We start from the raw sequence: 14,457 nt of genomic DNA, 5'->3' as shown, positions 1-14,457 counted from the left end.
CAGATCCTAACTACTATATATAAAATACATAAATAAGTTTCTACTGTATAGAACAGGGAACTATATTCAATATCTTGTAGTAACCTATCATGAAAAATATGAAAAGGAATATATGCATGTACATGTATGACTGAAACATTATGCTGTATACCAGAAATTGATACAACATTGTAAACTGACAATACTTCAATAAAAATTTTTTTTAAAGAAATCTGGCAAAAAGTAATCTGTTTCTAGTGCCTGAGGCAATGATGATCCTTAATTCCATGCATGTTTAAACATCTGGATTCCCAGTGACTATAGCTACAATGTCTTGGGACCTATTGTACATTTAAGGATAAACTTAGGTTAAAAAAATAAAAAATGGTAGTTCACCTTCTCTTCAGTTCTCAGACATTTTAGCCTTAGCTGTGAGATCAGAGTAAATCCAGCCCAGAATCCTGTCAAAGTGTATTCTTAAGGTTTTGTTCTTTGTCCTGAATCCTGTATCACCTGGAATTAAACCAACTCATTTGAGGGGGAAAAAAAATAGTGAAGAGGAACTGGCAAAAGAAGAGTGGGAGTGAAAGCATCCATTCCAGGCCAGGCCAGGGAGGTGGCATCAGATTGGCGCTTTCAGGAATTAGAAGGCAAAGGAAAAAGAAGACAGAAGACAAGATCCATGGTAGAAAAGGGCTGTGGGATGAGCCCCAGGCTGAGCTGTCTGGGTTTAGTTCTAAGTGCAGTAGGAAGCCACAGAAGAGCTTGGAGCAACAGAGCAAAGGGATGCAATTAAATGATTTGCCCAAGTCGCACAGCAGCAAATGGCAAAGCCAAGACTGCATCTGGGGCTTGCAGAGCCAATGGCTGGCTCCTGCCAAAGGGACAAGATGAAAAGTCTGGGGGACAGCTAGTTACAGACATTGATGAAAGACCCGGACAGGTGCAGTGCTCACTCTGGTTCTCATCAAAATTCTCGGTGCTTCTGAACCAAGGCTGGTCCTCAGTAAGAGGTCTGGCTGTGCCATAAACACTCTGCAATTGCTCCTTCAAGATTGCAACCACCCAGAGGAAAAAGCTGGGCTTACAGCTGCAGGAAAAGATGTTACCAATGCAGTATAGAGACAGGCACTTAAGCTGCTGGGTTAACCAGAGGCTAATCAAGGAATCATAGCATTTTTAATAGTAATTCTTCCCAGAGCAGAAGAAGGATTTTGCCTTTTACTCTGAATTATCCCAAGTGGAGGAATCCTATGGAAACTGAAAATACAATGAAATTCATTTTTCTGTTGCAATCACTGAAGAGATAAGAGAAAAGATGAAGACCCCATCAGTCAGTATTTTCGGGTGCTTTTGCTGATCTGGATAATACTAGACCTAATTTTTTATTTTCATATTTATTGAACAAACAGTAAGTTGGGGTTTGGTTTTTTTACAGTCATAATCAAGTTTTATTGATTTTACATAAATAGTTTATGGTTTGGGGGTTTGTTTTTTGGACACCAATGACTTACAAAAAAATTTATGTGACAACTATAATAGTTGAAGTGTGCATTTTTCAAGATAATTCGAGGAGATATTGAAATACACCCCAAGCCAGGTAGATTTATATTGAAAGTCCCTTGGGGACAAGTTTATTATTTACTAATTGGAGTAAAGTAACAATCCAACGACCTCGCAAGAATTTTCGTCTATTCGTGGATAACATTCTGGGAGACAGGAGTGTATTTTCAAAGATCAGGAAGAATTTGAAGGGGCTTAAATGTTCAGTAACTTTTTTTTTTCCAATTTTAGTTAATGAAAGTTAAAAGGAATCCCTGCCAATGTGATCTGGTCCTGCCCAGACTGTAAGCCTCATGGGGGAAGCACTTGTCCTTTCTAATCAGTACTGTGTCCTTGGGCTCGGGGACAGCGCCCTGACACACATGGGGGATGCAAATATTTCCTTAATGAATGAACGAATGGGCGAGGAGCAGGGATATTAGCCAACGCCCATGCCCGGCGGAGGGTTAGAGATGAAGGAGGCCAAAAGTTAGTGTTGGTCTTGTGTCACTCTAGGCACCTACCTTTCTGCCTGGAAGCTGTTTCTGATGCTTGGGTCGGCTTGGTCTCTGCTTTTCTGACATAATTCCAGGAAAAGTGCGCACCTGAGTCGGAGGCCCGGAAGTCAGTGTCCCAGTCATCTCCCCCCGTCCAGGCTCTATTCCCGGACGCTCCAGGCGCCGAGACCACCAAGTTGGATCCTTACCTGAGGAGGCCATATTCCTGCATTTCACCCCATCGAGTCCATACAGTGCCCGCTGCTTCCGGTCCAGTTGCCCCCACTCCCAGGGCTCAGACGGCGGCCTCGGCTTCCAAGGCCACAGCCATAGGTGCGCGAGTCACTCCCGGAGGCAGGGGCAGGGGCGGCAGTGCCAGGGGTGGGGGTGGGGCGGTCCAGCCTAGGTACTGGGGTGCAGAACCTCGGCCCCGCCTCCCAGCCACGCCCAGGGGCGGGGTTTCCTTTCCACGTCCATGGAGGGTGGGGGCGGATCAAAGTCTTGCCCCAGGTAGGTTTCCTGGCCCAGCGCCGGGTTGGGGGGTGCCCAGCAGACCCGGACTGCGACCTTGGTGGAGAGAGTCCCTGCGGTGGAGCGCCAGGTGTGCGGTTCCCAGCAAACCTAGGAGGGCGGTGTTCTCTGCCCAGCTGCTCCTCAGTCATTTCTCCTGTCCAGACACTTGCCAGGCGCCAGGCTAGGCGCGGAGGATCAGAGTAGGAGAGGGAAACGGACCATTGTCCGCAGGGAGCCTTGCCCCAGTGAGATGCATACTAGACAATTAAGATAAAGGGACAAGATAAGCCCAGGTGCTGTTAAGTGCAAGTGACAAGACCCAGGCAAGGAGCCAGGGCAAGCGCAGGGTCCGGCCTGACGGACCGACGGGCGTGGGCCGAGGGGCAGCCACCAAGCATATGGCCCCGGGTCCCTCAAACAGGAGGTGCCCTTAACGCTCATTGGCGCACTGCGGACTCCCCAGTGGGGAGCGCCATTCCCTCTGGGGCCAAGGGCATGATCCAATAAGGCCCTTTAGAGCAAAGGGATAGGCTTGATTTTGGAGTTAGAGTTGGACCGAAGGCTGGCGATGAGGTCACTTCCCCTCCTGGGAGTCCCTGCTTCGTCCTTGGTAAAGCTGGGACAAAAGCCACTTCAAAGGATTCTTGGGAGGATTTTAGGCGGCAGTGTTGACCAATGCCCTCTCTTCCCGCATCTCACAGTACTGTTTTGTTTTCTTAAAATCCACCATTCCTGTGGTTTGCTCCTGAACCGGAGCATGTAAGCCCCCTGAGGTCAGGGACTGTACCTCAGCATTCTCAGCACCTACAACCCTGCCTGGCTTACAGCAGGCCCTTGGCAAAGATTTGCCACATGAACGAAATGCCTAGCAAGGAGTTGGGCACACAGCAGGCATTTTTAAATGGCAGCTCTTGTCCCTCCCAAAAATTCAGGCAGACAGGCCCCCAAGGAACACAGGGCCAGTCCCTATTAGGAGGTGGGCAGCTCTTATTTGGAGGCGGAGTTGGACTCTTATTTAAATATAAGCCTGGTAGGAGTCTGGATCTGCCGCTTTGTCTTAATTTCTCTGGCCCCGCCCTCTCCCCACCCCCAACCCAAACTGGGAGGTTAAGGGTTAACTCTAGGAAACCCCCCTCTCCACCTGGATGAAACTGGGGAAGGGAACTTCCTGTTCCATTTTCCCGGAGTCCTTCCCCAGGTTGGAGGAGGCTGACTCTGGTCCTGGGGCCCTCAGAGAATCCCCCCAGCATCTTCACCTCTGTAGTGGGGACCCCGAGTGGTGAGTTGCAGGGAGGGAGGCATGGGGTGCAGACTGCCAGGACAGATTTAAGAGGTTAATTTCAGTTTAGAGGGAGAAAGAGGGGGAGGTCCAGGCCTCGGAGGTGGGATGAGGGATTAGGGTGCTGGAAGAAAGTCTTCAGTGAATGTGGTTGGTCCTTGCCAGGGAGCCTAGTGCCGGGGAGCACAGGCAGATCTGTGGCAATGGGGGCATTAGGGAGGGTCGCAGGACTTGCTGTGACGTGGGCTGGCTGTACCCACTGGGGAGCCGAAGGCAGGCGCCACGTTCCCCCAGGTGGACTGACCGGACCCGTCGACTCAGCCCAGGACTGGGGGGAAGCCAACCGCCGAAGACAAGTGATCAGGCACTTGCTAACTGTGCCCAGGGAGAAAGGGAAAATTCCTGGCCGAGGACCTCGGCTACGGGCGCTCCCATTGTCTGAGTGGGTCTTGTGGCAGCACCTCCAACCCGGGCTGGTCTGTCCTACGCCTCTCTGCCTCTCTAGGCTCCAAATTAAGCTGGTCAAATATTGAAGGATGGCTGAAAAGCTCCCCCTGCAACCCAGCTCACCCCCTACAGATGCGCATATTAACAGAGCTTTTGTCCTGGAGACTTGGGGGAGGGAAAGACTCTCTAGGGCCAACTTCCCTTGAATTCCATCTCTTCGGCTTTTGGTGAGACTTCACCTGAAGATTCCAGTGCCCCACGTGTCTAGCCCTGAGGGTTGCAATTTTGAATCCTTTTTTTCCCTCTGATTCATGCTGTAATATTCTGGTTAAGACTAGGCAAACTGCACTGGGCGGGAGGGAAATTGAATCCTTTTCTGTTCCTGAGTTTTCGCACTGTCAGATCAACATTCTTAAACCTTAAAGCAAATCTTGGCTGCCCCTGGTGTGACCCTGAGCAAGTCACCCATCCTCTCAGACCTTGGTCTTTGCACTTGTCAAATGGAGAAATTATAATTTACCTTGGAGGCTGGATGGGGTTAAGCGACCCTAAGCAGAGAGCCCATACAGAGAAGCACTCAGCCCCTGCCAGCTGCTAATAACAGGGTTCCTGGTCATATGCAACTAGGTCTCTAATGATTTTGCTCATGCTACCAAAACACAATAGAACAAAACTCCATTTTCTTGAACATTTATTTAGTAAAGGCCCTTTCTGCACCAGATATTTTTGCATGCATTCCTCAAGAATTAAAACTGCGAGGTAGCCATTATCATTTCTTTCTGCTAACAAACACTGAAATCACTTCAAGTGGTGGGTAAACAAGACCCAGTACCCACTTGCAGGCCCCGGGGGGTGGTGGGGTGGATATATTCATCTTCAATGGTGGTGACACTGGATAGCAGAGACAGGTCGGGGCGGGGTGTGGAGTACCAGAAGAGAGGGTAGGAATTTCATTTGCCAAAGAGCAGAAAAGAACAGAGGCTGGACAAGGCTGCTGGCAGAGAGGATGGGGTGGGGGCATGCAAAGCCAAGGAGAGTCTAGAGTGGGGAGAGACTGGAGAGAAGTAGGAAGGAGAGGGGAGGTCAGGGAGAGGGAGGGAGGTAGAGGAAGGCTGGAGAGATGGGGACCAGCCTGGTCAGGTGGTCAGGATTTAGGCCTGGGGCTTTGTTTTAGCATCATGACCCTCTCCTCAGTGGTGGAAAGTGCTAGACTTCAAACACAAGTTTCCTCTGTTCTCCCACATCATACCCCGCTCACCCCACCTGAAAAGGAGGTTCAGAGATCCTTCAGCTCCAGATGAAGGGGGCTCAAAATATCCAACGCACTTGATCCGGTTGACTTCTTCCTGGCTCCACTGCCAAGGCTGGGCTACTTTCTTGGGGAAATGTCTGTACCCCTGAGTCTGGGTGTCTGAGACTGTAAAATGGGTCAGTGATAGGACTGACTGTTAGCTGTGGTCTTTTGTATTTTTACCCAGTAATGAGAATTGCAATAGCTACTACTTATGTGCAGCCAGTGTGCTCTGACTGCTGGGAGTCGGGCATTGCTTTACACCCTTTATGTGGTGGGAAGTGATGCAGGAGGGTTTCTTCCCATCCCTCTGCCTCAGATGTTCATAGGGCCGGGGTAGGGGTGGGGGGCAGGTTTGGGAGAAGTTCATGTGCAGCCCTGAGGCTGGTAAGCACAGAAGGCAGAGAGATGTTGGCACTTGGGATTCTGTACCCGTAAGATAATTCCTGCCCAAATTAAAACATAAAATTGCCTGTTCAGAAAAGAGTAAGCCTCTGGGTTGTGCTGAAGGACTGAACTGAGCCTCCTGTGGGTGGGGCTGCACTTGGGTCAACTCCCCCTAGGTAGGTCTGGGCTACCCCGCAAAGGAAGGAATAGTTCCATGGAACCATTGCTCCCAGGCCAGTTAGAAACACTTTTTTAAATTGTTGGCCAGACTCACAGGTTTGGGGTGAATACCTCCCAGAGGGATAGACCAAGAAGGAATCCAGAATCTTAAAAAAAAAAAAATAGGAAAGAAAGAGGAATGACTGCCTCTCCCACCCACCACCCAGCTTGCAAGGGTGAACCCACTAGAGGCCTCTGAAGTGGGTAAGGCTGCTTTGGCCTACCTTGGGGACACATCTGTCACAAACTCCAAGCTGTAAGCTTCAGTCTCTCATCTGGAGACCTATCCACCCATCCCAGCTCCCTGGCTCATCTTGGCCTGTCTCTAGGGATGGAACTCAGGGAGGTAAGGGGATCGGAGCATCAGGTGGGAGCTTAGCCCTGCAATGGTCAGCTGGGTGGCCTTGGCCTTGACTGCTCAGAGCCACCTGCAGAGCCATAAAATGAAGGTTGGGATGTCTGGTCAAGGAGAGATCACATGCATGAACTAACCCCAACCCTAGCCTTTAATCTTGAAAATTCTCAAACTTTCAGAGAAGTTGGAAGAGCAATGCAATGAACCCGTCTTCCAGCTTCAACAATTGCTGTAATTTTGCCACATTTGCCAAGTCAACTCATAAATGTGGCTGAACCCTCCTGCCCCTTCACTTCCAAACCTGCCAGTATTTTCTAAGAATAAAGACACTTCCTACATATCATCACACTGGAATCCCACCTCAGAAATTATTAGCCATTAATAGTGCCCCAGCCATGTTCAGGTTTCCCCAAGTGACCCCCAGAATATCTTTTAGAGCTTTTTTTAAAAAATAAGTTAGACATATAACACTGAGTAAGTTTAAGATATACAGCATCTATCATAATATGATTGTGATGTAGCGATACTTACATTACATAATTATAGTACAATGTCATTGTCTATTTATTACACTAGGCATTGAATCTCTATGACTTATTTACCACTCGTTCCAAGTTTGTACCCTTAAACAGCGTCACTCTTAGCCTCCCTGCCAACTTGTTCTAATTCCCTGCAATGTTCCTGGAACTGGAAATTGGGTCTAAAGGCTGGATTGGATTGCGATGGGATATTTTTGGCAAGGACCCATCTTCAGTGGTACCAGGTACTCTCTGTGGCACAATATCAAGAGGCAGGGAAAGCCAGACTGCCCTCTCTGGGATGCCAACTTTAACCACTGGGGTAAAGTGTTTGTTTTGCAGAGGGAGGCAATTTGGTCTATTTATTTATTTAATGGAGGCACTGTGAATTGAACCGAGGCCCCCCGTGCATGCTAAGCACGCACTGTACCACTGAGCTACACCCTCCCCCCTCCTTTCTTTTCCACCAGGGTAAAGTGATGTGAAGTTCTAAGTGCTGCAGGAGGGAATGATAGTACCAAACAACCCATTTTCTTGCCTTTTGGTGTGTTGGCCAGGCCGAGCCATTACCCAGGACCAGTTTGAGAAACAATTCCTCTGGAGGCCACATCTTTAGCCGTCTTGTGGAGCTGAGAGGGAGACAGACCCGAGAGTGGAAGCAATCGCTGTAAGGCATCACCAAGGGGAAGGATGCTTTCAGAATCTGTCCCGGCTGCACAGGAGCCAGAGCAGTTTGGAGCAGTCAAACTGGAGGAGGAGGAGGCTGCTGGCCAGGAAGACCCCAGGCAGCCAGAGGCCAGGCCCCGGCCCGAGGTGGCTCACCAGCTCTTCAGATGCTTCCAGTATCAGGAGGATATGGGGCCAAGGGCGTCCCTGAGCCGGCTCCGGGAGCTCTGTAGCCACTGGCTGCGGCCGGCGCTGCACACCAAGAAGCAGATCCTGGAGCTGCTGGTGCTGGAGCAGTTCCTGAGCGTGCTGCCTCCGCATCTCCTGGCCCGGCTACAGGGCCAGCAGCTCAGGGATGGCGAAGAGGTCGTGCTGCTGCTGGAGGGTGTCCAGAGGGAGTCCAGCAACGTGGGACCATTGGTAAGAGGGTAGCAGCCAGGTGGGCTGGACAGCAGGTAGAAAGACAGGGACTTTATCACCCCATTAAGAAATCACTGAACAGGGAGGTGGAGGGTATAGTTCAGTGGTAGAGCACATGCTTAGCATGTGAGAGGTCCTGGGTTCAACCCCCAGTATCTCCATCAAAATTTGCACAAAATTAAAAAAAGAAAGAAAAGAAATCACTGAGCACTCCACCTCCCTCCCTCCTCCAATTCCTCCTTAACCTCCCAACTCCTTCCCTGTCTGACTCCCACTTTCCTCAGTTCCATTTCCCTTGGGAGTTAGTAGGACATGGATTAACATCCTGTCTGTCACCTAACATGGATGTGTTCTGGACAGGATTTTAGTTTTAATGCTGGCAAGAACTATCCCCGTGCAGACATCACCTTGGAGGAACAGGGGGGCTCTTCCCAGGTCTCCAGCCACAGCCCCAAAAAGGAAGTGCCTTCAGAAGGGCCTCCAGCCCTGGAACCAGCAAAGGAACTCCTGCTGTCCCAGTCAGGGCCCTCCAAGCCTGCAGAGATGGGGGCCTGGAGACGTCCCCCAAGTTCAAAGCAGCCATTGAGCCCAGGTCCTAAGGGAACGTTGCAGGCCTTGCAGGAGAGCGGTGAGGAGCTGGTGCCTACAGAAGGTGCAGGTCTGGTGTTTGGTGGGAGCTGGGAGGCCAGGTGCGTGGGGGTGCGGAGAGAATTGGGCATCCTCCCTAACTGACGGGAATGGGGGAGAGCCAAGATGTCTGTCGAGGGGCCCTGGTGATGGTGTGCATGTGTGCACATTCTCATAACAGCATGGTGGGTAAGGCTGGCTTCTAACAGCTCTTTCTTTCTCCCCCAGTGCTGTCAGTCCCCCAGGGCCCTGAGCTGTGGCCGGAGGAGAACTCTGGAGATCAGGAGCTGGCAGCTGTGCTGGTGAGCCAGACTGGTCCCCTCACTCAGGGTAGATCTCATGGCCTGGAATGTTCTCTGCCTCTGCAGTTTTAGCAAATCCACATCTTCCTTAATTTAAACCTTGAAAGTTCTTCATCCCCCTCAAATCCCAGGGCCTCGTCCCTCACTCACTGAGAATCTCTTCCCCTCCTTTGGTCACAGGAGTCCCTGACCTTTGAAGATGTTCCAGCAAAGAAGGCTTGGCCTGTGCATCCTCTGGGTAAGAGGTCCTTTTCCCAGGTTTATGACCACTGAAGACTTTTCCTTTGCCTGTTGGAGTGGTCCCTGAAACTCCAGGCCCTAACTGATTTTTCGGCCTCTTTGGCTAAAAATGGGCTATTTTGGTGAGGCAAATATTGATACATATCTATACAGATATATATTGATATGCCTATATCTATATAGATATATAGATGCAATTTTTAAGGTTCATTGAGTTTAATCATCAACCCTGACAACTCTGAGCTTTTAAAATAAGTGGTCAACGGGAGTGCCTCTTAACAGGCATGTTTCCGTTTGGGAGGATGACACTAGATAGTGGTGATGGTGGCACAATATTATGAATATACCTAATGGACCTGAATTACATACCTTAAAACAGTACCTTGTACATAACTGGGTTTTACCCCCACCCTCTGCCCTCCTACCAACTTTGCTGGATTCTGGGTTTCTTCCGCCTCCACGCAGTGAGGTTCTGGCGATTCTTAAAAGCCCCTCCCCAAAAGGCTGACTGGTACTCTTTGCTTTCTCAGGATTTGGAAGCAGAACCCCAGACAAGGAGTTTAAAGAAGAAGAGCAGAAAGTGGTTTCTTGGCCCACTGCCAACTCGGCAAAGTCTTGGGCCGACAGTCCCAGGGTGGCGGAAGAGCCCCACACCCAGTCGCTTGGGCGGGGCCCTGAGGCGGATCGCACGGGTGGAGAAATGTCCCCTCCGAGCAGGACTGATGTTCTCGAGGTCAAAGTGGCCGGAGGGACCCCCAAGTCAGAGCCGGAGATTAAGTTCATCTGCACAGAGTGCGGGGTGAGCTTCCCGCAGCTCTCCCGGCTGGAGGCGCACCAGCTGCGGTCTCACCCCGGCGCGCGGTCCTTCCTGTGCTTGTGTTGCGGGAAGAGCTTTGGCCGCAGCTCTATCCTCAAGCTGCACATGCGCACGCACACGGATGAGCGGCCGCACACCTGCCATCTCTGTGGCCACCGCTTCCGCCAGAGCTCGCATCTGAGCAAACACCTGCAGACGCACTCTTCTGAGCCTGCCTTCCTGTGCGCCGAGTGCGGCCAGGGCTTCCAGCGCCGGGCCAGCCTCATGCAGCACCTCCTGGCGCACGCCCAGGACCAAAAGCCCTCGTGCGCGCCGGAGACCAAGACTCAAGCGCCCCCGGAGCTGGCCGTAGTCCTGTGCTCCCACTGCGGCCAGACCTTCCAGCGCCGCTCCAGCCTCAAGCGCCACCTGCGAATCCACGCCAAGGACAAGGGCCACCAGTGCTCCGAGTGCTCGGGCAGCCTGCACCCGGGGCCTGAGCGCAGGCCCTATGTGTGCAGCGACTGCGGCAAGGCTTTCCGGCGCAGCGAGCACCTGGGGGCACACCGGCGCGTGCACACCGGCGAGCGGCCCTTCTCCTGCCAGGTCTGCGGCCGCAGCTTCAGTCAGAGCTCCCAGCTGGTCTGCCACCAGCGGGTGCACACAGGCGAGAGGCCCTACAGCTGCCCGCACTGCGGGAAGCGCTTCATGCGGCGGGCTGGCCTCGCCCGCCACCTCCTGACCCACGGCGGCCCTAGGCCCCACAACTGCGTCCAGTGCGGCAAGAGCTTCAGCCAGACCCAGGACCTCGCCCGCCACCGGCGCAGTCACACAGGGGAGAAGCCCTGCCGCTGCAGCGAGTGCGGCGAGGGCTTCAGCCAGAGCGCTCACCTGGCGCGCCACCAGCGCATCCACACCGGGGAGAAGCCCCACATCTGTGACACGTGCGGCCACCGTTTCCGAAACAGCTCCAACCTGGCCCGCCACCGCCGCAGCCACACCGGCGAGCGGCCATACAGCTGCCAGAAGTGCGGCCGGAGCTTCCGGCGCAACGCCCACCTGCAGCGACACCTGGCCACCCACGCAGGGGCAGGGGATGAGTCCGGGTCTGGGCAGGCTGAGCCCCCGCAGGAGTGCCTGGAGTGCGGCAAGATCTTCAGCCGCAGCTGCAATCTGCTGCGGCACATGCTGGTCCACACGGGAGCCAGGCCCTACTCATGCACGCAGTGTGGCCGGAGCTTCAGCCGCAACTCCCACCTCCTGCGCCACCTGAGAACGCATGCGCGGGAGACCCTGTACTAGCTTCGCTCCGAGCTCCCCCAAGTCTGCCCTGTGCGCTTCTCCCCGGCGTCCCTGGCCAAGGCTGCAGTGGATGGCTCTGCCCCGACACTCCATGACACCTTCCTCTGGCTCCCCCGACCCTGCCTGTTAGGTCTTCCCTTCCGCAGAGGCATCTCTTCCTGGCCTTAGGAATGTATTTTGAAATGCCTAAAGTAAAACAGCCTTCTTGAAAGTGGTCCCTCTTCATTTATTTTGTTGAGTGTATCAGTGCCACCTGTTCCCCTCCCCAGTGTGTCACAGTGATGCCTTTCTCCTATCCCCACCCCCTCAATAACAGGTTGGTTGGGAGCAGGTCCTGGGAAAGTTCCTCTCCCATACAAAGTCTCCGACTGGGTGTGGAGTGAGGGGAGGGTGGCCATCTGTCGCAGCCACCTTGGGTGAGGCCAAGCAATCCCACCCTGGAATTTTTCTCCTCTACAGTCTTATCTCAACCAACACAGTATCCTCTAGCAACTTGTGGCTGTTGAAATTAATTCAAATTAAATAAAATTTAAAATTTCATATTCTGGGTTACTATGGGAAACAGATTCTTCTGGAACATTGCTAACAAATGCAAACTGAAAACACAAGCAGGCAGACCAAACCTGCCTGCGGCCAAGTTAGGTTGACAGTTCGAGACCCCTAACCACTCCTAATGCTCCAAACTGAAAACTCTCGTAGATTTCCTGCACCTTTTTTCATGCCCATCAGGCCAACTTGAATTGGCTGCCTCGCTGTTAGGCAGATTTTAAATCATGTGACTTCTGGTAAAAATACAAGAGAGAAAAACAACCCACCCCAGCTCCAGAATGCACAAAAACTGACTTCCTGCTTTGGTCTGATTTTTTCACCCACAAAAATCCTGTATCTCAATGGTTGCCCCTCCACCAACCTGACACATAACTGCTCTTTAGAAAGTGTTTGTGGAAAGGAAGTGAACTCATCAACCAGAGCTCAAGGTACTGAAGCAGAAGAGACCCCAGATGCGGGCAATGTAGAGGGGATTCTTGGGCACAATTGGGTGGGAAAGCTCCGAGCCTGAGGAGGGCCCAGGCCTTTAGGGTTTGGGAGGAAGACTGGGTTACAGAGAGTCACAAGATGTCACAGAACAAATTAGAAGCATGGGAAACTCCATGAAGGGAGAAAATGTCAAAGACAAAGGATTAGTCAACTAAGAGATTGAGAGTGAGGAGCTGGGAGAACCCACAGCGTTTAAAGGCTTTATTATTTCTCCAGCCCCTACTATGTGCCAGGGAATGTGGAGGGTGGGGAGAGTATTGAAGAGAACAAGGCCTAAAATAGAAGGGGGAGGCTGCCTCCCCCCAAAAAAGAGGTGCATCCCAGGCAGAGGGAACAGCATCTGCAAAGACCCTGAGAAGGGCAGAACTTGGCAGGCAGCTGGAGGACATTACCCTGAGGGGAGACTTCCATCGGGGCCTGATGAGGCACACAGAGCCTTGCAGGTCAAGGTCAGGGCTTCCTCACCATGGGAAAACATGAGGTTTCCAGACAGGGAGTTATTTCCTTTTTAACAATGACATCATTAGGCCTTGGCTGCGGCATGGCAGTAACTTGAATGAGGGGAGACCAGGGAGGTCAGCTAGGAGGGCATCACAGTTGTCCAGGCTCACAGATGGTGACCTCAAGGGAGTGGTGGGCCACCAAGCCCTGATGGCTTCAACACAGGAAGGTTTTCTCAGTAAGAGTCAAGTGCAGGTTTGACATGCGTCATGTGAGAAAGCAGGGGAAGTTCTGAAACAACTTGAATGCTGACTGGGGGGTAAAGGCCAGACTGGGCCAAGGAGAAGTAAAGGCTGGGGCAGTGGGCAGCACCCTGGAGTCAGGCAACTCAGGCCAAAGGTGGGCCTTCCAAGCTAAAGACTGTCAGAGGGCCTCCCTGGAAGTGAAGGAAGAAGGTGTGGGCCAGATGGGGGCTCTGACAAAAGGAAAACCGAGAACGGGCAGCCTTCTGCCTCAAGAAGGAAGGTGCAGGCCAGGAGGCAGGAAGACCCTTCCTCCTAGTCCCCTCCCTTGCTGGGCCTGGGCTGAAAGCAACCAGGGTCCCTTAGGATGATCAGCGACATGATGCTGATGTCAGCGTCATGGACCAGCCATCACCTCCTCCTGCTGGATGCACACCTGGCTCCCAGGGGTCCCTCCTGCTAAGAATCCAAAGCTCATTGCTACATCCAAAAGGGTCTGAAGTGACTGGCAGACAATCAAGTGGGTTACTGACCCAAACAACGGTCCCTGGTCCTTGAGTTTTTTTGGCTCCCAATCCGCTCCCATGTCCCTCAGGACCACACAGCATCCCCCTTCCTGGACCACAGATCAGAGAGCCCCCATATGGTATTGTATTTCTTCCTCCACAGGTTCATTTCCTCCTTCGTCCTTTTGTTCTGCACCCAGGGCGGGCCCCTGCGGATAATAGGTCAAGCACCACCCTTTCCTCTTCCTCTGAGCAGCTGCTGTTCACAGCCAAACACCTGAGATTGCAAAGCTGCTGTGTATGGACCTGCCGGAGGCAGGAGGTCGGGGCTGGGTGGGGTGGGGTAGTAAAGCCTGATGGAGGCCACAGGCCCAGGGAGCCGACTCCTGCCCCTCCCATCTCTGTCTGCCCTCCTGGTCTAGGGTTGGGTGTACTCCCCACCCTCCTCTGCCTCAGACCCTGGGCCTCTGATCTTGGGAGAAAGACCAAGGAGTTTCAGAGGCCCCAGCTGGAGGGTTGAAGGCCCAATAACAGAGGTCAGGAGAGGAAAAGAGGGTGCCCAAGCCCCTGACTGCCTCCCTGTGTCTGGGCAGTGGCCACTTACTGAGCACCTGCTGTGCCTCCAGGACTGTGCTAAGTCACACACTGGTCTAAAATCATCCAGCCCTCACCACCAGACAGCCCATAACCAGTGTGTGTGCCCAGTGTCCCCAGTCATGGATTAGAGAGCCTGGTGGCTTCTCCTTCCTCACCTAGAGTCAGGACCCCGGGCCTGGATCCATCTGATTCATGACCTCTCCCTGTCACCACTGGGCCCGCACCTCCCGTCACCACAGGCACTCGATTTGGA

The 14,457-nt window shown here is 52.6% G+C and overlaps 1 protein-coding gene across 1 annotated transcript; it reads left to right on the top strand.

Annotated features, from left to right (window-relative positions):
- The first annotated feature begins 7,717 nt into the window (after positions 1 to 7,717).
- On the top strand, positions 7,718 to 11,380 carry ZSCAN10 (zinc finger and SCAN domain containing 10). The gene is made up of 5 exons (XM_006204302.4): positions 7,718 to 8,113; positions 8,474 to 8,741; positions 8,978 to 9,042; positions 9,223 to 9,280; positions 9,813 to 11,380. The coding sequence occupies exons 1-5, from the start codon at positions 7,718 to 7,720 to the stop codon at positions 11,378 to 11,380; spliced, it is 2,355 nt and encodes a 784-aa protein (XP_006204364.3).
- Positions 11,381 to 14,457: the final 3,077 nt, after the last annotated feature.

The sequence above is a fragment of the Vicugna pacos genome, chromosome 18 (assembly GCF_048564905.1).
Source record: "Vicugna pacos chromosome 18, VicPac4, whole genome shotgun sequence".
NCBI lineage: Eukaryota > Metazoa > Chordata > Mammalia > Artiodactyla > Camelidae > Vicugna > Vicugna pacos.
The sequence above is the reverse complement of the archived record's forward strand: the minus strand, read 5'-3'. Positions and strand labels throughout refer to the sequence as shown.